Source organism: Phlebotomus papatasi, chromosome 2 (genome assembly GCF_024763615.1).
Source record: "Phlebotomus papatasi isolate M1 chromosome 2, Ppap_2.1, whole genome shotgun sequence".
Classification (NCBI taxonomy): Eukaryota; Metazoa; Arthropoda; class Insecta; order Diptera; family Psychodidae; genus Phlebotomus; species Phlebotomus papatasi.
The window spans coordinates 78,864,338-78,891,259 of NC_077223.1; the positions used below are offsets into that span (position 1 = coordinate 78,864,338).

A 26,922-nucleotide genomic window follows, 5' to 3' on the forward strand; every position below is an offset into this window, starting at 1 on the left:
GCACAAAACGAGCGAAGCAGTTACTTTGATATAAAATTTAATAGATAAATTCAATTAAGGTCTCATTTACCAGCAGCATCTGCGTGGTGAATTAGCAATGAATTTTGCCCCCTTCTCTTGTGGCTTGTAATTTTAAATTCATTCTATAATTACTTGATGTCAAACAAATTAAACAACCCTCAAGTTTTATTTAAAATTTAGGAGAGACGCCTCTCTCTCTCTCTCTGAAATAAATTAGCGAACTCGTGTGGGTGGAAAAAAAAAGTAATATCAGAATACTAGGGATTTTACTAAATGTCTCATAAATTTCGAGACATTCCTAACAAATTATCCTATAACATTAAGTTCCAAACTATTTATCACTCGAGATTTCGTTTAAAATTTCAATATGTTGAACCGAAAGAATGTTCCTCTTTTTTTCAAGAAGATATACGGAGTGAGTATCAAAAAGAAAGAATGTACAAAGTTTAACTATTTGATGAGACACCTGAACTGTTGCTGAATAATATATTATCATTAATTTTCTGATGGAATCCTTCCTGTTTACGTAGATTCTTGGATAAAGAATTTATGTGTTATAAAATATTTGAACTCAAATAAATTCAGTAAAAGCAATTTTAAATTTAAACCAATTTCCCAAAATCTAGGAAACAACCAAATTTTAAATATTTAAATAAGGAGATAAAATTAATTTTTAGCGTTTTTTCTATCTATCACGCGCTTTATATATAGCGCTTTTTCGAAATTACAGGGGACCAATAATTCGTTCTGAGCAATTTTTCAGGAGACAAAATATTCAATTTCTTGTAAATATCTATCCCGCGTCAATTCCTGGGCAAGAATTATTTATTTATTTATTTTCTATTGATTGAACGAGCTTTTCCATGAGAAGAATATGTTTCTAAGTAAAGCTATTTAATTTAATAGCCATTAGTATCAGCAATTTAATCAGATACTCTTCTTAACTCACTTATCCAAAAGAATGTAAAAGTAAACTTTCAAAAATTATGAATAACTTCGGGATAATCACAAAGGTTTCACGTATGGGGAAGTAGGGCATCTTTGAAATTGGGCTTTTTCTACTATTTTTGAATGGAATTAAGCCTTTTCATGATGTATTTTAACTTCATAAATTGTTTGTGAAGCTAAATTATATCGCTGCAGGATCCAGTTTCAATTTAAAATAAAAGAAAAAAGTTCTATTTTAAAGCTGCCCCAATTCGAAGGTGCCCCACTTCCTTAGCTAGGTGCTTGCAAAAATTATCTTAGATTATCCGCAAGAATTTTTTGAAATTCTCTAAATATTAAAAAAAAGTTTTATTGGAAGTTTTATAGGAAATCCCCGGGAACTTTCCGAGAATGGTGAGGAAAACTGAGAGATTTTACCCAGGAATATATATACCCGTGAACTCCCCTGAAAGTTAGTGGTCGGAAAAACTAGGCGATTTTTCTCAAAGAAATCCCTGGAAACTCTTCGGGAAAGATCGGAGAAACTTGAGGATAATTCTTAGGAAAATCCTTGGGAAAAACCATAAAATATCCTCACCTCACATTTTTTCTTTCCTTTTTAATTTTTTTCTTTTATTATTTTTTATCTTTATATTTCTTTTTCTTTTAGTTCTCTTAATTTTTTCCCTTTTTTTACCTTATCCTTTTTGTTACTCAGTTTATGACTCGTATGTATAGTGCTGCCTCACACACCTGTTTGAATTGCTCTATTCATTGCAACCAGAAAACCATCTCGCCCGAAGTATAGCTTAACTTTTACAGAATTTCCTTCAAGATTTCCCTTGAACTCGCCACGGAATTTTCATGTATCTTTGGAAGGAATTTTTCTCACGATTTCCCTGAGAAATCTTCGGGAATGGTCTGGAAAATTCAAAGACTTTTCCTCAGAAAATTTGAAGGAATCCTCTAGCAATGGCCAGGAAATTCTCCCAATCACTAGGAGGAAATTTCTCCTCTAAATCCCCAAGAATGCCGGTAGAAATCCTCCATAAAATTACTCTTTGAATTCATCGGGAACTCACTGGGAACTAGCCAAATTTTCCGAGGGAATTTTTAATGAAAAATTTCCAAGGGAATTTAATGGGATCTCTTTGGAAAATGTCGACACCTCTGCGGGGTAATTTTCCCAGAGATTCCACCCTAATTCTCGTTGTTGAAATCGTTGGAGATTTTAGGGAGAAAAATCCTGACGTAAATATCGAAATTTCGGTGGGAAATTCTAGAGAACGATAATGGAAATTGCACATAGAAATTTCTCACATAGAAATGAAGTTATCGTGTTTTCCGAAAGAAGAAATTTTCAAAGGAAAACCCTATGATCTACTTGGGAAATTTCCACTCTTTAGTGGGTAATTTCTCGAGCAATTCCACTGGAAGTCCTATGTTGGGTAATCTTGGAGACTTGTGGAGGAAAATTCCTTTGATACCTGGTGAAATTTATACAGGAAATCCTCTGGGTATAAATTCTGAGATCCGTGAGTTACTCACGTGAGAAATTCACGTATTTAGCTGAGTTTAGATTGCCCTTTAGATGAGAGTTTAGATTTTCAAGTGCTACGTTCTTGTTAATATTTCTTGAAACACTTAGAAAAGGGTATCTCAGGACGGTGAATTTATCACATGATCAACTCACTATCTCAGAATTCACACTCTGATGAAATTTCTTTCGGGAGGATTTTTTTATGGGGTTAGTAACAAGCTTATGCAAAACTCAAAATAAATATTCAAGAAAAAGAGATGGCAAAGCGTCCCAGCTTTACGGAATGTTCGAACTCACGAGATAGAACTCTCCATGAATTAGTTTTTCACATGATCTTTTGATGCTTACTGGTCTATGAGAGAACAACTTGATTCATAAATCACAAACGCATTTGAAAATAAAAAAATCGGTCCTTGACCGATTCATTACTGATAAAGACTAATTAAGCCGGGTACGAAATTTCAATACTTTTCAAAAAACTCCAAATATAACCAAATCGGTTAACAAATGGGCCCTCCAAAGTGGTTGACATTTGACCTTCAATAATTCAAAATGGCGAATTTACCGGTCATAGGTATATTTGGACAAAATGTTCGCCAGGACTACTTCTAAAACATGTCTGACAATCAATGAAAAATCTTGAGCCAAACATGGTTTTGCAAGGGATGAAGGAGAGGAGTTAGGGGAAATGAAAGAGAAAAGACTATCCACTTATGGGGGATCGAATGACTTTCGACGACCGAAAGTTGATATCCCTTACCGTTTGACCTATAGCTCGGGAACAAACTTCAGATCAAGAAACAAATATTTTTTGAAAAAAATGATTCAAATATCGGTACTTAACCGATTTATTACCGTTCAATACATTTCCAAAAAATTCAAATTTAACCAAATCAATTAATAAATAAGCTCTCCAAAGTGATTGAACTTTGACCTTCAATAATTCAAAATGGCGAATTTTGCGGTCATAGGTATGTTTTGACGAATTGTCAGTTTAGGCTATCTCTAAAACATATCCAAAAACAAAAGAGATCTATGGTGCCGGTTTCGAAATAAACCAAAAAACATGTTTTTGGAGGGGATGGAAAGGGATAATGAAAAAAAAGAAAAACTGGAGATATTTCTTTTTTTTATTGGTGGTCACCAAAAACAGAAAGTTGATATATTTTTTACCGTTTACGCTTCAGGGCGATGACAAATTGAAAAAAGCGAATTATGGCTGATCTCTCATTGAGATCGAGCTGTAAAAATTTCAATTCCTCCTGTCTTAAATTCATTTTGTATTTTCAATTTTAATACAGATAATGTAAAAAAGAACTTTCTCTAAATTTTGTTTTAAAAACCTAAAAAATGCGACTTTAAAATCAAAGTATACAGGAAAGCGTCCAAGTTTTGCGAAGTGCTTGAACTCATGAGATCCATGAATTATATTTTTCGAAGGACTTTTTGTCTGCATGCTGGTTAAGCTCCAGATCGGTGGGAAATTAAAAAAAAATACTGCATATTTTGCTCTTTCTTTGAGTTTGATCAGTGAAAATCTTTATCGTAGAATAATTGATCACAAATCCTTTAAGGATTATTATCAATCAAAATTTTTTTTTTACTAAATCTAAGAAAAAAATCAGAAAATTGGTCATTTGTCCTTTTAAAGGTCAAACAACTGTCCAAACTATTAAAATTTAATGAGTTATCTAAAAGAATTGAGGCGTAACTTAAATTACTTTATTAACCCCTTTAAACCCCTGAATTCGGAGGTAAATCTTTAAACTTTATATTTTTAAGTTCTGTAATTGGAACTTTGAAAATTTCTTTATTTTTTGATAAGAAAAAAATGTTGAATGAATTCTTTTGCAATTCTCATAAAAATTACTGAAATAGTATTATTATCTTTTAAATTTTCAATATTTTGCTAATATTTTTGAACTGTAAATTTTCATTGATTTAATTTTATGAACTCCAAATTAATAAAAATATATTTTCCTAAATACTTTCTAAAAGAAAAATCACTCTTTCGATTTCAAGAATTCTACGAAATCTCATTCACTTAATTTTATTTATTTACTTTTTTATGAAAAGAAATTGATGCTAGCGCAAATTTCTTGCATGGGGATATTTGCGAATCAGAGAAGATTGTAACTGCGTAAATTAAATGTGATTAAAATCTTTTGAAACATTCGCTGCTGAAAGATATGTGCTAGCAGTCGTACACTTCACTCAAAAAGCTTCAAAATTAAATGCAAAGAATGGTAAGAGATGGAAATGGTACTTACCGAGAGATTTGAGAAGGAGAAATCCGTGGAATTGAGAGGATGATCCGTGGTGTCAGTCAATTGTCCTGACTTCTTATCATAATTGTAGCGATTATCATTGATCTCAGTCGTTTCTTTGTTATCCTTGAGCCTCATTGATGGTCCTTGGAATCTTCTGGCTGACTTGGAAATTAGATTTTTGAGATTTGAAATTCTCTTCGTGAGATGCTGCACATGATCCTCCAGGGATGTACAGTGATCCCTACTGGCCAACAAAAGATCCCCCAATGGTTCCCTAGGGTGAACTCCACTCTCAAATCTACTGTACATCCCTCGCCAGAATTTTATGCACTGTGGTGCCAAATTTGGCTTTAGTATCTCATCCATCTCCGGACGATACAGAGGATTAATGTACTCATTGATGTGATTGGCCATGTAGCCCCAGAGTGAGAATGTTGTCTCTGACAGACGCAAATCCAACCGATCTTTCTCACAATTCCCAATAAATGTGCCAAATTGGCACGATTGCACATGATCATGCAGGGTCAGGAGGAAGCGTTCATTGAATTCAAAAGCATCACACCTTTGCTGTACCAATTGCCACGTACTATCGAGGAATTGGGTAAAAACAGGAGACATCTCTTTGGGATCTGTCTGAATATAGCCACACCGTTCACTAAATTTATGCCCAAAGGCCAACCAGTCTTTCTCAATCAGTGCCTGGAATCCCTTGATTGTACGATAGAAAGGATCAAGAATAAGGGCTGCCAGTGAGCAAACCTGAGCCGTTCTATCCCATCCATCTGAGCAATGGACTACCACAGAGATCCCTTTGTCCACAGCACAAGCAATGAAATTAGAAGTGTCCAGAATCGATCGGATATGCTTTAGCCATCCGGAAGATTCCAAAGAACTCAAAAATCCACTCATTGTCGGTGTCTTTTGTTCACAAGCTGCAAAAAATACATTTGGTTTTTTCTTCTTCTTTGATTGTCGCTAAGCAAGAAAATTAGAGAATATAGGGTAAGTGTGCCAAATTCCGGCCAGCTTGCAATTCCGGCCACCTTTTATGTTCCTCTAATTTCCATGAATTTCAAGTTTTTACTTACTCTAAAGATTATACAATGGAAAGGAATAACAGAAAACGTAGCAGCGACAAGCGAGATGACGCGAAAAAAACATTGGAAGAATTCCCGAAGGGCAAGGAACTATGAGAATTATGGTGGCCGGAATAGGGCACCAAAGCTATGTCTACATTTTTATTCATTTTAAAATGTATTAAGAATGATTTTTAGAAAAAATAAAGACGATAAATTGTCTACAAGGTTCCAAGCAACACGCTTTAAGAAAAAGGAATAAAAAAAACCAATTTGTATTAAAAATATTACATTTCAAACTTGAGACTTTGCCACTTGCATGCAACTATGCCGAAATTTGACACACTTACCATAATACGTTTCCATTTTTAAGCACTAGAAACATTAAAGAGCGTAACCAGACAAAATTCGATCTGGTTTCTGTCGGTATACGAAAATACATAGATTTGTTGGAAGATAGAAAAAAGTGAAAGTGTCATGGGTGGTATGTTGTACGGGATAAAATAGTACGTTGTACGAGCTAAAGGTTGTATAGTCCGTTTTTGAATTTTTGGGCATAATCGGTATAATCAGACAATCTTACCGCCAGTCCAAGAGTCAAGTCTACATTATTTTTTCTTTTAGAAAATATTAGAAAAGCGTGTCAGCTTTTCGGTATACTCGAACTTTCCAGATAGCAGACTCCACGAATTTTCCATTGCTATTATGCTTTCGCATTATTTACCGTTTACCGGTTCACAACCGATTTGAACCGATTTATAAATCACTCAAAAGATCGGTCAAAATAGAGGAGTAATAGAATTGATTTTCGGACAAATGCAGATCATCGTTCCATTAACGATCGGAACCGGTTGATACAATTGTCACAAATGTTAAGACCTTTCCAAAGAGTCGAACATAACCTCATTCGGGTGAGAAACACGCTATCTCTAACCGTTTTGGCCTCAAGGCCTGGTAACGGCCGGACAGTAGGACGGACGGGCGGACAGGCGAACGCACAAAGAGCGTGTGGTCCCCGGGAGTGGATAACTCTAACAGTAAGGGCAGAATCACATTGACAGTAAAATGCTTACCGTATTTCGTTAATTTACGCATTTTCATTAGAATTCTTACGAAAATTTTTCATTACCGTATTACCTTATCTCATACTCGGTGGCATACATAATACAAGAAAAAATTGAAGAAATAAAACGAAAATTCGATAAACGGTGAGCAAAAAAACTGGACGTTTAATTTCCCGCAAAGTTTTCTTTGCTCACCATTTATCGAATTTTCGCTTTATTTCTTCAATTTTCTTATATTATTTTCACCTAGTGCCACCGAATATGAGATAAGGTAATACGGTAATGGAAAATTTGCGTAAGTATTGCAATGAAAATGCGTAAATTAACGAAATACGGTGAGACTACGGCGAACATTTTATTGTCAATGTGATTGTGCCCTAAAATGGTTCGAAAGAAATACCGAATGAGTCGGAATCCCGAATAACCAAAATTGAAAATCATGAAAGGGACGAGGTTATACTTAGAAAGTGTGGAATAATTTCCCAGAAAATTTCCTTTTGCCTCCAGTAAGCGCGCGGGAACAATCCTCGGAGTAGCTATGACAGTTTTAAGATTTCGGGATTTTGGCCTATTAGGGATTTGGGCCTTTCGGAATTTTGGCTCTTCGGGATTTTAGCTTTTCGGCATTTTGACCCATTGAGGATTTTGGCTTTTCTGGATCTTGACCAATTTGGAATTTTGGGTTTCGCGATTTTGGATTTCAAGATTTCTTTTTCATCGGGATTTTAGCCTTTCGGAATTTTGAGATTTTTTCTCATCGGGATTTCAATTTTTCGGAGTTTTGGCTTTTTGGGATCTTGGTTTTTCGGAATTTCGATCCATTCGAAATTTAGGATTTCGAGTTTTTTTCTCATCAGGATTTTGGCTTTTCGGAATTTTGGCTTTTCGGAATATCGGCCCATTTGGGTTTTTTGGCTCTCCGGGATTTTGGTCTATCGCGAATTTGGCTTTCGGGATATTGGATTTTAAGATTTTTTCTCATCGGGATTTTGGCTTTTCGGAATATCGGCCCATTTGGGTTTTTTGGGTCTTCGGGATTTTGGTATATCCAAAATTTGGCTTTCGCGATATTGGATTTCTAGATTTTTTCTCATCGGGATTTTGGCTTTTTGGAATTTTGGCTTTTCGGAATATCGGCCCATTTGGGTTTTTCGGCTCTTCGGGATTTTGGTCTGTCGGGATTTTGGCTTTCGGGATTTTGGATTTCGAGATTTTGTCTCATCGGGATTTTGGCTTTTCGGAATTGTGGTTTTTCGGAATTTCGACCCATTTGGGTTTTTTGGCTCTTCGGGATTTCGATCTATCGGAATTTTGGCTTTCGGGATATTGGATTTCGAGATTTTGTCTCTTCTGGACTTTGGCTTTCGGGCTTTCGACCCATTCGGTATTTAGGCATTCGGTATCTTACCTTTGGAGATTTTGGCCCCTTCGAGAGTTTGGAGTTCGGAATTTTAGCAATCGGGATTTTAACCTTTCGGAATTTTGAACCTTTCGGGGGCTTTTCAGGATTCTGGTTTTCAAGATTTTAACCAGGACACGTTTAACTCTTTCGTCTCTTTTGGGACTATAGTACCCAAAGAAGCATATGCATTTTCTATGAAAAACAATGTTTTTTAATTATTCAGAACTGATAAAAATCCGATTCTTGTGGATGATTACAAACTATAAGGATGTTCAAATGTAAGATATTTTTTGTAGGACCTCAATTAATTCTTGAGCATAGATATTTTTGATTAAAAATTGTGAAATTGGCTTGCAGCATATGCTGCGGTCCGGAAAGAGTTAAAAAAGGGACAGATAATCCTAACCGGCTTATGTAGGTGAGATTCTTAACGTGAGCTAACTCGGAGTGCATGCAAATTCGATTTGATGCTGAAGTAGGGAGACGCCATTCAGTTATCTTGAATCAAATTCGTGAAATTATACAAGTTTTGTATTTGAACCAAAATGTCAAGGATTTGGATGAACTGGCACAAAAGTAATATATGGGTGAAATGTAGACCAGAATGTTCTCTATAATTTTGCCGTAGAACTTGAACTCATCGATTACTCAGAAGCCAAGATAAGCGAGGTTTTTTGTTTCTTAACTCGTTTTTTCATCCAGAGTGCCCCAAGTGTTCATTTGTTGAACTTCAACTAAATCAAAGAATTGTTGTATTTTGCGGGACTTTCCATTTAAACCCATATTTTAAGTGTCTCGGTGGAGTAGAGGCAGTGAAATTGGCATCTGAGTGATTTCAAAGCGTTATTATGGGAAAAATCAATTTTTTCACACTTAAACGGCAAAATCTGAGTGATAGCGTAGTCTGAGTGGAAAATGATGTATGGACGAAATGTAGAGACAAATGTGCTCTACAATTATGTTGAAGTAATCATCAAAATCGGTTCAGCGACAGTCGAGATAATTGAGGTTATGTGATATTGAAATTGGTTTTTCGACTGTGGCGCCCCTGGTGTTGGTCCCACGAAGTTAAAATATTCTACAAAGTTGTAGCATTTGGTGAGATCTTTCGTTTAAGCCCTCATTCATCAAAATCGGTCACATAGAACCGGAGATATGATTTTTTTAATTTCGTGAACTTTGACCCCTCATATCTCCGGTTCTATTGAAACCACAGCGCACATACGCACCATTTTGGAAACGTCCTAGACTGGACTACAACATACTAAAATTTCATTAACTTGCACAATGCCGTTTTTGAGAAAAGTGACTTTGAATTTCGATGAATTTTGACGCTATCACAGCGCCACCTGTGGTGACTTTTTGAACTTCCATCTGAAAGTGCTCATCGAGACGAAACCAAAAAGGTAAAATTTAGGTCGCTATGTTAATTAGAACCGGAGATAGAGGCCGGTCAATGTTCGAACTTTGACCCCTTATAGCTCGGGTCAGGGGTTATAGATCGACTTAAGGTTTTTTTTGTTTGATAGGTATAATCAACGGCTACAACATACTAAATTTTCAGCCCGATGCACAATGGAATTTTTGAGTTATTTAACTTTTAAGATTTAAAAATTTTCTTTTTAAAAAAAGCGCCCCTAGCGGTGGTTTTATGAACTTGCGATGTTAGAAGGAGAAGTGGCATTTCACGAGAGCTTTCCAAGAAGTCCTCACTTTTTAAATTCTGACAATTAGAACCGGAGTTATGGCCATTTTAAGAAATTTTTTTTGGACCCTCATAGCTCGGGTCAGGGGGGTTGGGGGACCTTAAGTTTGGTATTGATGGAAAGCTCTAAGGCCCAGCTATAACATACTAAAATTTGAGTCCGCTGAATGCCATAGGGGCGGAGCTATTGAGAAAACAAAAAAAGGGGGGTCTTCAAAATGGCGGAAGGAGGGGTGGGGGGTGGGGGGTCAATGCACCAAGTTGCAATTTTCACCCGATATATAACCTTTGCCGAAAACCGCAAGTCGATATCTTTTTTAGTTTAGGAGCTATTAAGCTCCAAAGAGCGGCCGGCCGGCCGGCCGGCCGGCCGGGAACGTAACTTAGCCACATATATATTCGGAATCAGGAAGTGGCGAAACACATTTTGGCCAAATTTGAGGTCGATCGGACGACATGAAATTTTGTTAGGATTATAGTAGGTGAGATTGTTAAGAATCTCACCTAATAGATTAAAGAGAAATGGTGTATTATATGAGATATTTGTTTTATTTTTTCAATTAAATTTATTTTGAACTCACAAAAAATAGGATGATTCTCCCTTATAAATTTGTAAAAGTTTAGGACGAAGAGAAAATAAAAAAAAGGAAAACAAGTATTATCTATGGCCAAATTTCTGGTTATAACGAGACAAATTGGTGAACTGATTAAAAAGTGAATTTCATAATCAGAAAATTCTTTTTCTTTTCGTTTTATTATATTTTAAGGATTTTAAGAGCCGTAAAACCGGATTGGGCTATAAGATGGTCATGATTATTTTAGCGATTTTACCCGTACATTTCTTTCTTTTCAGGAAGTTGCGAGCAAAAATTTAGCAATTTGATTCCGATTGATTGCAAGACAAAAACCTTTTCGAATTCCAACCATAAAAAGTGAGATTATTAAAATTTTCACCTAATTATTTCATTAAATTAAACACTTGATTTTCTGTTTTGATTTCATTATCAATTTAGGTCAAATGAAGCTTTGGTGGTACTTTGGTAAAATTTCCCATGCTAAAATTACTAAAATCAAATTTATAAATTGATACTCACTCTCAACAAGTTTCTGTAAGCTCGTCCTCATCACATGAATATTCTCAATTCCCAAAAAGTGAAATTTGATGTTTTCATAGAAAGCCTCATTTTCATATCCCTTCCCGGCCGCCCTATTGGCCATTGCATTAATCTTTGGCCGTGTATCCACCACATACATGTAGCTAGCATTGGGATTGGTTTTTCGAATAGCCTCCAGCATCTGTTCATCCTCCAAACATCGTGCACTGAAGCCAGACAGAGGCTGACTGCATCTACAAATCGATGCTCTGTTGCTGTGCAAGTACGTGAGTGCCGGAAGGCGTCCTTTCGAACGGAATCTACTGCTTCCCATTAGTACAGCTGTGGATGCCTCAGATGGCACATAGAGATGCCTGGGATACGTGTCACAGAGCTCATAGTTTGTATTCAAAGTACAAAGTGACCAATCTTCATTTGGTACGCGCATCCGCTTAAATTCCGTCTCCAACCGGAAGAAATCCCATCCAGCCGTCTTGGGTAAATCCTCATTGCTCGAGGTATAGTGGAAGCAATAGAGAGAAGAGATATGAACTGGCTGACAGAGTTTCTGCAGTGTCACGTACACATCGTGACATTCACGCTCCTTGGAAATCACAAATGTTACAGAGAGAAATGTCTTACAGCGGATCAGAAGAGGAGATCCTGTTGTGCTCAGTGGCAATTTGTCAATTGTTGCAATATGCATATGGAGAATCTAGTGATAAAATCCAAGGATTTCACCATATTAAAATATAAAAAAATCTATATTTTCCAACCCTCAATAACTCAAAAATTTACCCATGTCTCCTTATTCGCTTCAGGATCCACGAATATTAAATGGGTGGCTGTCAAATAAAGTGTCCCAATTGATGCATTCTTGCTATTATAGCGATCAATCATCCGGACATTCTCCACCTACAACACAATAAATAAATCTCCCTTTAATATTTTGGCATCTTTGCTTGAGAGGGCAAAAGATAAATCTCAGTAAATTGTATCAAGCAATGCCTATAATAATTTTATTTTGATCCCCATGAAGCGTATTTGATTCAAATTATCATATTTTATTTCTAAATTATGCAGGGGAAAGTACTCTCCCTTCGAACGTTCATGCCTTTGAATAAAGTGAATTTTCTTTTATTGTTCTTAAGAGACTTGCACGTTTTTATTAAATATTAGTTAGCTTATCTACAATTAGTGATAATTGGATGATAATTATGTGTAATTCTCTTAGGGAAAATAAGAGAAATTCACATTATTCGAAGGCAAGAACGTTCGAAGGGAGAGTACTTTCCCCTAATTACTAAACATTGTACTGGTACATCACTAAATGGACATTTGAAATGTTTTAATGTGGAAAAGTGAAAGAATAGCTTCAAGAATTGCGACCTAAAATCCTTTAAGTATTACCATTAGAAGCGAATCAAAATAATTTAGATTCAAAAGATCTGAAAACAAATTGACCTGTTTAAATTACATCTAAACTCAGCCAGGAAGATTAACTGCATTTCATGGTTTTTGCCCAGCCTTAATCCCTGGCTTTTATGCTATTTATCCATTTATAAAAGTATACTCAAGATCTTGTATTAACAGAATGCATTCTCGCCTTTGTTCTGAAGATGTTTTATTAATTTTTTTTAATTAAAATTAATAAGGAAATCTGTCTAAGTTTTACAGGGAATATTAGCGTAGAATAAAATTTAGACAAATTACATAATTTGGAAGTTCTGATTTTGATAATCCTAGAGTACTTTGAACCAAATTATTTATTTGATTTTAATAAAATTCTAACCCTCTAACAGTATTTTCTTTAATATCCAAAAAAGTAGTTAAATAATTTTGTCTAGGATAATTATCTCTTTCTGTTTGGGCGCCAAGTAAGAAAAGGTAAAGACCGCCTGGAGGCGGTCATATCTGTTTAAGGTATAAAAAGACTGAAATATTTTTTATTGAAAGATAGTGAACAAATAGGGTGAAAGGAATGTCTATTGACACTTTAAGAACTCGTGTCAGCACCTATTGACACCCTACTCTGTACCATTTGGGACACGAAATTTGAACATCTCTGTTTATTGTAAAAGTTTACAGAATAGTTTACAGAAAAACGTTATATTACTTATTTTTTCCTAGATACATTAAATAATTTTCAACATTTTGACAAAAGTGTCAATAGGGGTTCCCTGTCGAACAGACGTTCCTCCGACCCTAGTAAAATAAATGAATTTTAAACGTTTTTTATGGATGAATGTTGTATGATTATCTAACGAAATGATAATTTTTAGGAAAAAAACGTTTATAATTTTTATAATTAGACGTTAATGGAGCTCAAGGTGTTTCAATTAGACTGATTTTAAAGTAATAGGTCGCAGGCTAGGTATGAAAACGTCACCTTCTTGTATAATTTGAAGGTCCTTTGAGATACATTGCTCATCTTCTGGTTTTATTTCACGGGGTATTAAAGGACGAATTAGGGAATTCATCATCACTGTTGAAGTCCGCTTCTTTATTAATTTCGCTTAATTCGTAGAAATCGACCATTTTACTCATTCTGGACAGTCTTCGTGTAATCTCAATTGGTTTCCATGATTAATATATTGCAAAATAATAATATATTTTACCAGAACAACCAAAACAATTAGATTAAAAAACCAGTAGTTTTTGAAAATTTTACACCTAAACCGATAAGACCGCCCATATGCGGTGTTACTTTTTTTCTTCTAAAACTCATACTTTTAGTTTTTTTCACACTTATCAATTGAAATATACAAACTAGAAGAACATATCTTTCAGGAAATAAGATTCTTACTACAGTTAGATTACTTTAAAACAATCTTTTTTGCACTTGAAAACGAAAAATGTCGCGAACGACATTTTGTTGTTTTTTCTCTGACCTGTCACACAAAACTGAAAATGATAAGCAAACGAAAAGTCAAAATGAGTTCAGCTTCAGAAAATAAGTTAGTAAGACTATAACTGAGGACACTGTAGATATTTCAACTTCAAATAAGTAATATTATCGCAGTAAATGCGATTTATAGAATGACCGCCTGGAGGTGGTCTTACCCGTTAGAGGGTTAAATCAGCTTATCGGCCACCGCGAGATGTGGTCGAGTATAAATCAGCGGCTAATCTGTAATTTGCTGATTACACTGATGTGTCTGAATATGAAAACAGCTTAGGAGCTTTTTGGAGACTTTTTTAATCAGCTAGGGTAAATGTCCTAATTCAAAACCATTTCCAGGCGCTTTAACTTTGACAGAAGAATCAACACTTTAAGTTCAATTTTTTTCTGAAGAGAATTACATAAATTTGCTCCTTGACTCTTCTAGAATGTTACTGTTTAGTGAAAATTCTTGAGATATAATTTGAAAACTTCTTAAATACAAGAAAAATACGAGAGCGTAAAATGCTTCTATTGGAAACAAATTAATCCAAATGGAGACAAGGGAAAGTTTCTAATTGGAGACAAACAGTGTAAGTGAAACCGCGACGAAAGGCTTCCAAAACCTTGTTGAGTTGCTCTTGAGTGCAGGATTTGTTCTTATTCCTGGTTTTTTTTCTCATTTTCAATCTAAAACAATAAGAAAATCTCTCCAAAAAATCATATTTTCGGGGTTTCCTATTGAAGCATTTGCAGACCCTTAAGAAAAACACTTTTTGTTCACGAAATAAGGTAATTATTTCATTTGAAAACTTCACGTACCGTTAACAATAAAGATTATCACTTAATTTAACTAAAATTAGCCAGAAATAAGACACAAATGTTAAACAAAACGAATAAACAACAGTCACCCTATTGTGTTTTTCATTGGAAAACATGGTCGATTGATGAAAAATTCGATGTTAAAAAGGTACGCTTTGAATTTTTCTGAGAAATTAACAAATTAAAATTTGTGAATATGATTGGATTTTCGCTTTATTTGGAGCAAAATTAACTAAATAATGAAACTATGGTATAGAAAATATATAAATATAGTAATTTAGTATTGTATTTATCATGAAAACAGTGACGTTTCCATTTGGAGTAGCGAAAAATTTCAATTTGGAGCAGGTTTTGAATTAGCTTAATTTACCCTAAATCAGTAATCAGCTGGGATGTCTGAATTAGAAGTCAGAATTATAAATGTGTAATCAGTAATCAGCTGAATCCCTGAATTGACCCCCTTATTCGAAAATACCATTGAATCATTCCTAATAACGGGTTTTCAAGGTCAAAAGTTAAAAACGCTCTTAGAGAGAGCATTTCTCAACCAAATGGTAGGGTGGAATAACCGGCTATCGCTATGTTTAGGAAAAAATTAAATTCATTTAATCATAACTTTTGAATCCTTGTTACAAGATAAGTCAAATTTGACACAAAGTTACTTAGATGTATTGGCTCTAGATACGTGAAAACAATAATCCTAGAACATAACGCTGAACTACTTAAAAAACTGATTTTTATTAATAATGCAAAAATAACCATTTCGTCGCCACTTTTTACCACTTTTCGCCAGTTTTGTAAAATTTGTAACTACTTCTCGCCACCCACTTGAAAAGAACCACACTCGGTTATTTTAGGCAATGCTATGAAAAGAATACATTCACCATTTCTCTTTCCTTGTGATCACTTTATTATTACTCTCTTTAAATGATTTTTCTTCACTTTTATTTGAGAAATCAAATTATGGGGCTTTTGCAGAAAGTAAACAATGCAGATTTGACAACTGAGAATGTACGAAGTGAAGTTAGTGTCGCCTATTGAAAAGATATGGCGACAGGTGGTAAAATCAATTCCAGAATATTACCACTTCTCGCCATGCGTCATTTTTATACAAAAATAATATAAAATGAAATATTAATTGATTAAATACAAATTTTATGTATTCCACAAGTGCAATTAAATATTCAATAGACAAATAATTTACCCAAAAAGGTATTTTTGGCCTGATGAAAATTTGACGACACTTAGTACATTTGGTAAGAGATGTTGGATTCGATGCACTTGCTTAAAATATTGCTCTAAAAAGTGATCAAAATCGTGAATCCAAAACGTATAATTATTATTTTTCGATTCTATGCGTAGAAGCAGAAACAATACAAAAAAATTGCGACTCATTTATTTCATAAATTGCGAAAAATAGCGATTTCAATGTAAGTGGCGAGAAGTGGGGCACTGGCGAGAACTGGTGATTCCACCCTATCACGTTTGGCCTCATTAGACAGGTCTTGGAATTTCTGATAAGACTGGATCGATTCCAATCGCTTATGAATCGATAATGATCCGATTCTTAACCGACAAGTAATTTTTATTGGAAAATAAATTGTATTACTCCTGAGCTACTTTGGACGTTTTTTGAGTGATTCAATCTGTTCAATAACCCAGCGAGCACCAAATGCTAACCGATTGCAATTCAGCTGAAAACATATGTATTTTCAGCTGAATTCTGCTAACCTTGAAACAAAATTGGCGATTCAGTGCCATTTCCATATATTTGGTTAGCACTTTTTGTTCGAGAACTGCTGATCAGTCAGCAAATTTTTGCTAATCGATTCAGCAAAAATATGCTGAAAACGCTACTTTTTTCAGCTAAGTGTGCTCGCTGGGAAGGGCAGAATCACATTGACAGTAAAATGCTTACCGTATTTCGTTAATTTACGCATTTTCATTGCAATTCTTCCGGAAATTCTCGATTACCGTATTACCTTATTTCATGCTCGGTGGCACTAGGTGAAAATTTGATTTACCGTGATCATTAAGGCGGTTCCCCCGAGGCGAGGCTCTTCCATTGCACTTCGGTTGGGCTGACCCTTGCGATTATCCCTAATGTGGATATCTCGTGCGCACAATTTTTGATAGCCGGTACAAAAAGAAATAATATAAGAAAATTGAAGAAATAAAAGGAAAATGCGATAAACGGTGAGCAAAAAACTATAGGATTAATTTCTCTTACAGTTTTTTTTACTCACCTTTATTGAATTTTCGTTTTATTTCCTCAATTTTCTTATATTATTTTCACCTAGTGCCACCGAGTATGAGATAAGGTAATACGGTAATTGAAAATTTGTGTAAGAAATGGAATGAAAATGCGTAAATTAACGAAATACGGTGAGGCTACGGCGAGCATTTTATTATCAATGTGATTCTGCCCTAAATCTGTTACGAATCGTTAAAAGGTAAATTATGCAAAATTACTTTTAAGGTATAGTCAGTGTCTAAGTCGCGATTTCGAGCATTCCGCAAAGCCTGGGACGCCTTGCCACCCCCCTTTTAAAACAATTATATTTAGAAATGAGTATTTTGATTAAGTGCCTCAAAAACCTTAATAATGGAAACAGTGGAATATAAGAATAAGAAGTAATTATTTAGTCTAAAAAAGCTAAAGAGTACTTAGATTTTCTTCCCCACGCACTTCATTAATTTCGTCTTATTATTAAATACAAGAACTCAAGTAAATTCTTGGAAGCATCACAAAGGCAAAGATTATGAATGAAGTGATTCTAAGCAGTTTAATTTTATTCTTCTGAGCTTATTTATTTAAATAACAAGATGATGTCTCTTTACAAAGAGCTTAGGAATGAAAGAAAGATACCAATTTCAAAGAAAATCTTCTGTATCTAATGAGGAAAAGGGTTCAAAATTCCAGGATTTCTTACAAGGAATAACATTTAATACAAGATAAAAGAAGCTGATATTATGGTGGAGTCATATTGAGATGCCCTTGAACTCAATTGAACTTCGCAATTTGGCGTTTCTTAATGCGAAAAATCAACTTTTATACAAATGAAAGTGTAAAATTTTGGACGAGAAATAAAATTCAAGACATGTACAGAGTTTTAAAGGACACTCTGTGTTAACTTTGGAGACGATTCAAGAGGAGAAAGTTGCAACACCCCAGACATCCCCAATCAATAAGTCTACTACAAAAACTTCCCCCTATTTTCTGACGCGCTGCAAATGGGGTATAAAAAAGTGGAAAATCAATTTTTGTTATATAAGTTGCAAGACCTTTTTGAGAACGAGGATGTTTTTGAAGAAAACTTCTGGCTCCTGCAGGCCTTCTTCCAGCCACGAGACAACACGCTCGGAGACAAAAGGCGGCACAGGAACACCCCAGAGGACCTTCCTCTCCACCTCATCTGTCGATTCGGGTGACAACTCATCGAAATTCCTCCGGAGGGAGGACGTGGGCGACAAGTCACTTGTCTTTGAGGACATCTTTGCTGGGAAATTGATGCCTTCAGGGCCTTCAGGGGGATCTTTAGGAGTCAGATTGCATGGCAAGAAAAGCACTTTAGGAAGGGATTTTTTTTATCTGCACTTTGACACAACTTTGGTGGGCACAATGATATCCTGAGGACACTCAGAGGATGACTGACAGTGGAAGAAAAGGCCAGACAAGGAGCAAACTTGGAGTCTTGATGCGTGGAAAGGAGACAAGTGGTCGAGACAGTGGGGTCGATTAATGTTTGCGGGGAAATTTGCCCTTGAAAAGCAGTGGAAGTGGGTCAATGAATTTCCCAACTGGAGAAACTTGCTCAAAGAACTGATGCTGAACTTCTCTAGTCATCGACAACCCTCCCTTCCGGAGAAGCATGCGCATTTTCACCCAGCCGCTGATCGACCATATGGAATGGTTCTATGTGGACTATCAAATTTATCGCAAACCACGGAAATTTCCGTATTTTCCTAACAGACTAAACTTCTGTGATGACACATACAATCCCCTATTGATTTATCAGCTCAATGCCCAGGGTATTAGTGGAAGGAAAGAGGAGAAAACAATTGGAAAGTTACCTTGGGAGTCTGAATTAATTCCATTGTTTTTTCTCTCCAATTCACAACTTCATTCACTAGTTCACTATTTTAGAAGATGCTTGGGATCACAATGATCTGGATATCACCCTGATAACACTACCGAATCACCAAGATTAGCCACAAAATACTTTTTCTTTCTCAGCTGCTCATGAACCCCGAAAAAACTGACAGCATGAACTCGTCAAAACAAAACGACCACAGTGACACCTGTGGTTTCAATCGAAAAATTCGGAGCCGGGAAGCAAATGTGAGGTTAGGAAATCATCCAGCATTCCCGGAATATTTTTTTTAATAATCAATTCACTGTATTTAGATAAAAGTTTACAAACGATCGAGATTTGTTTCCTGATTTCTGCAAGCTTCCAATTTCTTCTCAATTTGCCGAATGACATCCTTCGGAGGAATGTCTATCGCTTTCACCATTGATCGAATCTTCCGGACAGCTTCAATAAGGACTGGGAGCTTCTCCTTGGAATTCTGGAAGAGTGATTCAGTGACGTAGTGATCTAGATTCTCTTGTTCTTTGCTAGCAGCATGAAGTACAGCAGCCAGGGCAATCTGTGAAGGTGCATAAAGGAGACAAATATCCGTAAGGTAAGTCTTCTCAATGAATTCATCAATTCCCATCCTGAGACGATCCGGATTGACTAGAGAACACCGTGTCTTGATATCAATGAGAAATCCCTCGATTGGCCTAAAGGGATTGTGAATAGTGAGATAATAATTTAGCTGCTGCATGAGCAAGAGTTCATTTGCAAGAATGATATCCATTGCCTTGGATCGGTCTCCTTTAATATTCCCAATAAATTGCCCAATGGATACATTGAATTCCTCAACTTTGCATGCCAAGTATACACAAGTGGCAAGAATCTCTTTTGGATGGTAATCCATGGGAGAATTGTAGATGTAGAAGCGCTTGAAATAGTGAAAGGCCGATCCTATCACAGATTTTGGCATTGCTGGCTCGAATCTCTTGCAGAATTCTTTCATATTGACACAGTAGTGCTGCAGGAGATGCCTCTCTTCCTCCACAGTCAGGAAAAAGTCTGCCTTTCCGCTGGCTTCCCACTTTTCCTGGTGCTTAGCAATGTAGTCCTGATTGTGCCTCGCACGCATATTTGCCAATTGCTGTTCATTGCTAAACTTCCAGTATTTCTTCTGGGAACTCTGAGGATACATTGTCTATTGGAAATTCTGCACAAAAACCACAAAATTAGGTGAAAACACAAAATTTTTCCGCGAGTAAACAAACTCACATGCTCTTTTTTTGAATTCAAAGCTGTCAGTTTGTTTACAACTTGCAAATGAGGTTGAAATAAGATGTATCACCTGTGATTCATTTTCTTCCCTTATGGCCTCTACCAGGACTAAGCTAAAATAAAAGCCGAAGTGAATTTGATCGTGCCAGTTGAGATTCTTCGAAATGCTGCGAAAATTCACGTGAGAAAATGAGAGGTTTTAAATATGAATAATTGTCGATATTACAACAAAAACATTGAGATGAAATTCTGAGCTGGAAGACTCATATTCTTTTGAGCTGTCTCAAAATTCAGGATAGGTTTGAGAAAAACCCTTTTGTACAACACTATTTTGATTAATAAGGAATGCTAAAGTACGTATTACGAGGAGATACAAGACCTGCTAATAAGGATAAAATAGAGACGAAAATATTTTGTCGCATTTTAGAGATGTTTCGCAATCGAAGCGCCACCAGACGTTTGTCAAGTGAGTTATTTATTACTCTCTCTCTCTCTCGAGTTGAATTGCGCGCGATTTAGGAAGCTAGTCATTTGAAATGATATTTTCTTTAAATTTCTTCATATGTCCGCAAGAATCAAGTAAAAGGGTGTTTAGGGAACAGAGATCCGTCTTCTGACAAAGATATCAAGAAGACAATTTATTTTTTGAGAGTTTTTCTTTGTATTTTGTCTTTTTGGCGCAAAAATATTCATCATGGCACCGTGAATAAGCGGGATTAGTGTTACCAGCACGTCAATCTGCAATTTCTATTAGAACCACAGTAGAGTCTCGCTATAGGCCATCGCTCTATCGCTCTATAGTCCACAATTTATCGACCGTTGATTTCAAAACACTGATTTCAAGTTAGGTTATGTTTTTTAGTATGCGACATGCATAATTATTTTAATATTTTTGGCAAACTTTATTAAGTAGTTGTGATAATTGTGATCCATAATGAAGAGAGCAAGGACAAGTACCACAATCGCAAAGAAAGTGGAAGCTGTCGAGCAATTTCAATACTAAAAAACGTTGATAATTTTAAAAAATTACATGGACTATAGTGCGACCCAAGTGTCAAATTTGAAACCAAATATGGACTATAGCGAGACTCTACTGTATCAACACAAAATTTCCGATACTACACGACTTTTAATAAGCACAGGTTTGCCTACACACTAGTAGAAATTTCTTTAAAAAATGCCTTTTTAAAGAAAATTTCCCTTATCCAGGCAGAAACGTCAGATTTTTTAAAAAAAAAAAGACCTTTTGACGAAAATTGCTTCTATTGTGTAGACAGGTAGACACCATTATAGAAAAAGTTTTTTGTTGTAAAAATGGTTGCTGGAAGTGATAGGGTAGACGCTGGTAATACCAAAACGCTCCTAATATCGATCAAGCGATGCTTGTAATATCGACTTCTCTTCCAATTGATGGATAAAAAAAGTAGTTTTTCTACATGAAATTTAATTATTATATTATTGTTTAATCATTTTATGTTTTACGATGTCAAATAAAAAATTTCACAATTTTTCCAGTAATATTTGCACAAGAAAAGTGATTTTTAAAAATATGTGCACAAAATTACAATAGTAGCCATTCCAAAAATTCACTTTTCTGCCATTTGCCTTAAGCCAATACAATCAATACAATATCGTTTATCGATATTGCATCGATTATCCATCGTTTTCACCGTTTTCACCCTGGAGGTTGGTAACCAACACTAAGACGGCGATGGCCGCAAGGTATGAAAGGTTGAACAAGGCCAAATATTGTCAATGATAATGGAAAAATAAATACAATACAATACAATACAATTTCATAGGTAAAGCACTGGTTGAGCGTAATAAGAGATTTTCTGCGATCGATAATCTCAAATTCTGATGTATGGAATATCGATCACTTTTTTCTTCAACAAAAACATGGCAAAAACACCAGAAAACGCCTTCAATACCGGAATGATGAAATGGAAAGAGCCCTTGAGGATGCCAGGAATGAACTTAGCATTAGAGAGGCAGCTCGGATATACAATGTGCCGTACGAAACACTGATGGGAAGTTGAAGGGAACCAGTCCGGAAGAAAGACGCATCGGCGCTTCTGTAGTCCTTTCAAGAGAACACGAGAAATCGCTGGAAGCTTGGGTCCTTTCACGGGCTACTGTGGATCATCCAATTACCAAAGATCAACTTCTCGACAGTGTGCAAATGTTGTGCAGGAAGCGACGTTCCTACAGCTTCCCGGAGTGTCCACCCTAACCTCACATTTGCATCCCAGGGTCCGGATTGACATTCTGGATAAGCGTGATGTTGTCCCTTTTCAGCATTATCCTTCCGAGTTGTCTGCGGTTCTTCGTCTTGATATTGACTTCCTCTGAGTCGTCCAGGACGAGATTCATGTACTCATCGAAGCTCACAATGTGCTCCTCCAGCCGGCTGTTTACACTCAAACAGCCACACTTGCACCCTCGATCTGTTCTGCAGGTAGCGGAAAATCAGGTTGATGGGTTGCACTATCACCTTCTGCACCTTCGCATTGCCCTTGAAAGATATTTTCCTGGTGGATTTTCACATAATTTCACGAGGAATTGGGACACTTTCCCTGGTCAATTAACGTCTGGCAGCGTTGTTTTGAACACACTAAGAAATTTGTCTATTTTTTTATTTTATCGGAATAAAATACATATTCACATTCCCTGATGGTACATGTAAAACCTATTTTTTTCTTGATCGATAATACCATCAGCTAATCGATATTACATGCAAATGCACTTTGAAAAGTTTTTCGTGTTTTAAACCACTCCAAAATAAATACAGTAGAGTCTCGCTATAGTCCATATTTGGTTTCAAATTTGACACTTGGATCGCACTATAGTCCATGTAATTTTTTAAAATTATCAACGATTTTTAGTACAGTAGACTCTTCGATATCCGGCTGACTGGGGGACAAAATGACATTTAGGTTTTTTGAATGATCAACGATTTTTCTATTTTGTGCAGTGTGAATTTATTTTCTGTCTGACAAAGAAAAAGAGAATTTTCTTCATGGTGTGCTTATGTTTCATTTTTTATCACAATTATGTATTAAAAACTTCGATACAATGTTAATAATACTTTAATTCACTCTGGACAAACTTCATGTTTAGTGAAAATAATTTTGAATATATCAACCGCCATGTGTTTGGCAGCTGTCACCCGGATATCGAAGTGCTGGATATCGAGAGTCTACTGTATTGAAATTGCTCGACGGCTTCCACTTTCTTTGCGATTGTGGTACTTGTCCTCGCTCTCTTCATTGTGGATCACAATTATCAAAACTACTTAATAAAGTTTGCCAAAAATATTAAAATAATTATGCATGGTCGCATACTAAAAAACATAACCTAACTTAAAATCAGTGTTTAGAAATCAACGGTCGATAAATTGTGGACTATAGAGCGATGGCCTATAGCGAGACTCTCTACTGTATATCAAGAATGTGAGTGGTCGATTTTGTAGAGGGCATCTTCAAGATTGACTATAATAAGTTTTTATTTCAAAAATACGATTATATATATATATGGTTTTTTGTCTGTTAAAGTTGATCATTTTCTTAACTGATCGATAATATCAACACTTACCATATTATATCATAGCTCTATCAATCCTAGTAGGGGAAAAACTTTTATTTCTGGGACTGATGATCAATTATTCAATCGATAATAGAATATTTTTGAATCCATTTGCAATATCTGTGACTTTAAGGGAGCGAGTTTCTTGCTGAACGAACGGGAGGAAAAACTTAACGAAAGTCGAGCGCGCAAAAAGTTGATTCGTTAATCAACGCTCCGGTCTTAGCGGTCTCTCTTGGCTCTCTCTCAGTTCAGTGTGCAAATTGTGTTCGCAGGTTGATCACATTATTTTTTTAGAATTCCAAGACGGGGTTAGTAATCTTAATCCCATGTGCGAGTGAAAGTTTTTTTTTAATCAAACAAAAGCGATAGCAAATCAAATTACCAAAATAAAAACCATGAAGATTCTACCCCAGAAATTTTGTTTTTTCTGCGATCTCCGGAAAGGTGTTGTGTGGCTTTCCTGGTTCATGATGGTGAGATGCAAATAAATTTCTTCACAAGATTGCATTCAAGTGGTGTTAAATTTCAAGAGTTGCTGGTTAAATCAGCAGAATTTATTCTGCTATGCAATAATCTTTATGCCTGCCCTTTTTTGCCTATGCAAAACTCAAGAAAATATTGCATATCTTGCAGCTTCTCAACATTCCAGTTGTGGTATTGATGTTTCTGATCATAGCCCAGAGGAACACCATCTTCTTTGACCATCCCAAATTGGAGAGTATCCTCATACCCATGTGCATTGTTGAGATTGCATGTGCCTTCATTCAGATATTCACCAATATTTTCCTCATAAATGGAGTGATAAAGGTAAATATGAGATAACACGATATTCCGTCAATAAACGGCTAAAATAATTGTTTCACGGGAAATTCTATTAGAAAATTTATTTGACTAGCGTTTCCTGTTACCCCAGAGAACAATTTTTACCTCGAAACCAAAAAGGGAGCAGTATAAGGGAAGCCTTTCTGGTTTCGCACACACTCTGTCTTCGAACAGTTTGTCTTAAAAATTCAGGTCACATTCATTAAAGGAATATGGAAAAATACGAATACGAAATGTTCGAAGTCAGGAGTGTATCCAAGCCTGAAAGCCTTCCCCTACAATACGCTTTTTTTCAAATTTTTCACCGACCTGGAGCTTATTAAAGCTTAAACATGATAAAAGATACAGGAAGTTCCGCTTTGAAGGGATTTTTTAAAGGTGTCTACACATTGGGAGTAATTTTCGTCAAAAATTGCGTTTTTGACAGAAATTTGACGTTTCCCCCTACAACGCTGCAGGGAATTTCCTTCAAAAAAGCAATTTTTGACAAAAATTGCTCCCAATGTGTAGATGCCATAAGAGTGAAAAAAGCCCGCGAATTAACTTCAGTGACACAGTAAAATTGCATATCTGCAGAAGATATCTTTGGGATAACTATGGAAACGCCGTGATGTATATGCAAGACATTTTCAGCACCAACGGTTCATAAGAATTGTATTTCAAATTCAGGGGATACTGGAGCAAAATTTGTCAAAACGAAAATTTCAATATTTATTATTTTCTAAAATAAAACAGACTGAGGCTTGAAATTTTTATTATAGATAGCCTTTATGAACTTTGCAAAGTTTCAAGGGACTCGAGGAAGGATTATGTAAAATAAAAAATAATGAAATTTTGAGCCCTATTTTTGGAATATTTGGCTTACAGAAAATATCAATACTGATTAGCTCAATTTAAGCACATTTCTCGTTGAGATAGTGAAAAATTATCTTCAACAAAGTTGTAGAGGAATAAATTTCCTATAAAAATATGTCTATTTGACATTTTTAACGTTTTCGAGAGTAAAACGTCACAAATTATTCGAAGACTGACAAAATTTGCCCCAGCAATTTTGAGAATCTCCACAAAATCGACTTTTAGAAAATGATTCGAAAATCACATTTCTTTCGAGATAGAGGAAAATAATCTTCTGCAATGTTGTAGAGCAGTAAATTTCCTATAAGAATATGCTCAGTATTAAACGTTTAAGTTTTCTCAGAGCTCGTGAAAGAATTAAATATGCGCTTTGACAAGTTTTGCCCCAGTCTCCCCTACCTCGTGAAAAATATTTGCATACATTTAGAGGCACTTCAAAAATTATTTTATAAATGATAAAATTTTATTTATTATATGAATTTATAAAAATTTATTTATAAATTATGCACATACAATTATGCACATTTCCCTACTTTTGGGAGTCAATTTAAGAAATCAATTTTAAAATACGCCTGAATGTATATCTATTTTGTGACGCGGGAAATTTGAAGACATTATGCTTATTTTTCAGATTAAAACTTTATTTTCTTTTATTAAGATAAAAATTTTAAATATTCTAACAATTTATTGAAGAATTCAGGCCAAAGAGTTCTGTTTGTTGATGAATTTCTTTTATCAGTTGAATATTTTTGCTTTGACAATTGTTACTCCGCGCGAAATTTTTTCTATAGCCGATTCATTCAAAAGAAATCGCCTGCATGTATGTAAGGTTTTCTCGATGCATAAAGCCATTTTGCGTGTTTTTTCGGTCCCGAAAATATGCATAATCCCGGGACTGAAAAAAAAATCGAGATCGAATTTCCGAAGGTCAAAGTTTAATCCCCTCTAGATTGCGTATTTTTTAACCAATTTGCTTAAATTTGAATGTTTTGGAAAGGTATTGAAATTTTCAATCCAAAAGCATCGGATTTAATTCGCAACAAATCAATAAAGTATTCGTAATTGACTTAGTTTCCTTTATTATTTTTATTTGTGCGAAAGTTTGTTACCGAGTTAGAGGTCAAACGGAGACGTTGACTTCCGGTTTCATGTCTTCTGTGACTTCCGATGTCAATATTATCTGGAGATCTTTTTTCCCTTGCTCATTTCTTTTCCCTTCAAAATCGTGTTTTTCAGGTTTAATTAAAAAACGTGTTATTTATATAAAAACGTGTCCAAGATGGTAACAAGTTAAAAAAGACGATTATTTAATTGATCTGTCTTTGAGTTCGAACAGTAAAATTAAACACTTTTGTCTAAAAGGTGCACAGATATTATTTCGCACGGTCTAAATGTCTTGCGCTTCGTCAATGCATTAGCCCCTGAGTGTGTTTTATCTTTTCTGAGAATCAATCTATTATCAGTTGGTTATAAACTTATTGATTGTCTGAATTGCCATTTT

At 35.5% G+C, this 26,922-nt stretch overlaps 3 protein-coding genes and 1 pseudogene across 4 annotated transcripts in view; 1 reads left to right on the forward strand and 3 right to left on the reverse strand.

The window, feature by feature from the left end:
• Positions 1-18,449, reverse strand: part of LOC129801053 (myotubularin-related protein 6) — a 37,498-nt gene extending 19,049 nt beyond the window's left edge. Inside the window, exons 1-5 of the mRNA XM_055845812.1 lie at positions 18,088-18,449; positions 11,898-12,014; positions 11,100-11,814; positions 4,703-5,690; positions 1,841-1,869 (exon numbers count right to left, since the gene is read on the reverse strand). Of these exons, the coding sequence (XP_055701787.1) occupies positions 1,841-1,869; positions 4,703-5,690; positions 11,100-11,814; positions 11,898-12,014; positions 18,088-18,297 (2,059 nt within the window). The 5' untranslated portion in view covers positions 18,298-18,449. The remainder of the gene's footprint in view (positions 1-1,840; positions 1,870-4,702; positions 5,691-11,099; positions 11,815-11,897; positions 12,015-18,087) is intronic.
• A 728-nt stretch (positions 18,450-19,177) lies between these two features.
• Positions 19,178-20,180, reverse strand: LOC129804564 (cyclin-H). The gene has a single exon (XM_055851958.1). It carries the CDS (start codon positions 20,074-20,076, stop codon positions 19,219-19,221), a length of 858 nt encoding a protein of 285 aa, XP_055707933.1. The 5' UTR covers positions 20,077-20,180; the 3' UTR covers positions 19,178-19,218.
• Positions 20,181-22,267: 2,087 nt separating this feature from the next.
• On the reverse strand, positions 22,268-22,838 carry LOC129801054 (probable small nuclear ribonucleoprotein E; annotated as a pseudogene).
• A 1,128-nt stretch (positions 22,839-23,966) lies between these two features.
• Positions 23,967-26,922, forward strand: part of LOC129804565 (uncharacterized) — a 102,191-nt gene continuing 99,235 nt past the window's right edge. Inside the window, exons 1-2 of one of the 2 annotated variants that reach the window (XM_055851960.1) lie at positions 23,967-24,217; positions 24,378-24,551. In XM_055851960.1, the coding sequence (XP_055707935.1) occupies positions 24,140-24,217; positions 24,378-24,551 (252 nt within the window). In that variant the 5' untranslated portion in view covers positions 23,967-24,139. The remainder of the gene's footprint in view (positions 24,218-24,377; positions 24,552-26,922) is intronic. The other variant, XM_055851959.1, reaches the window with a different exon arrangement.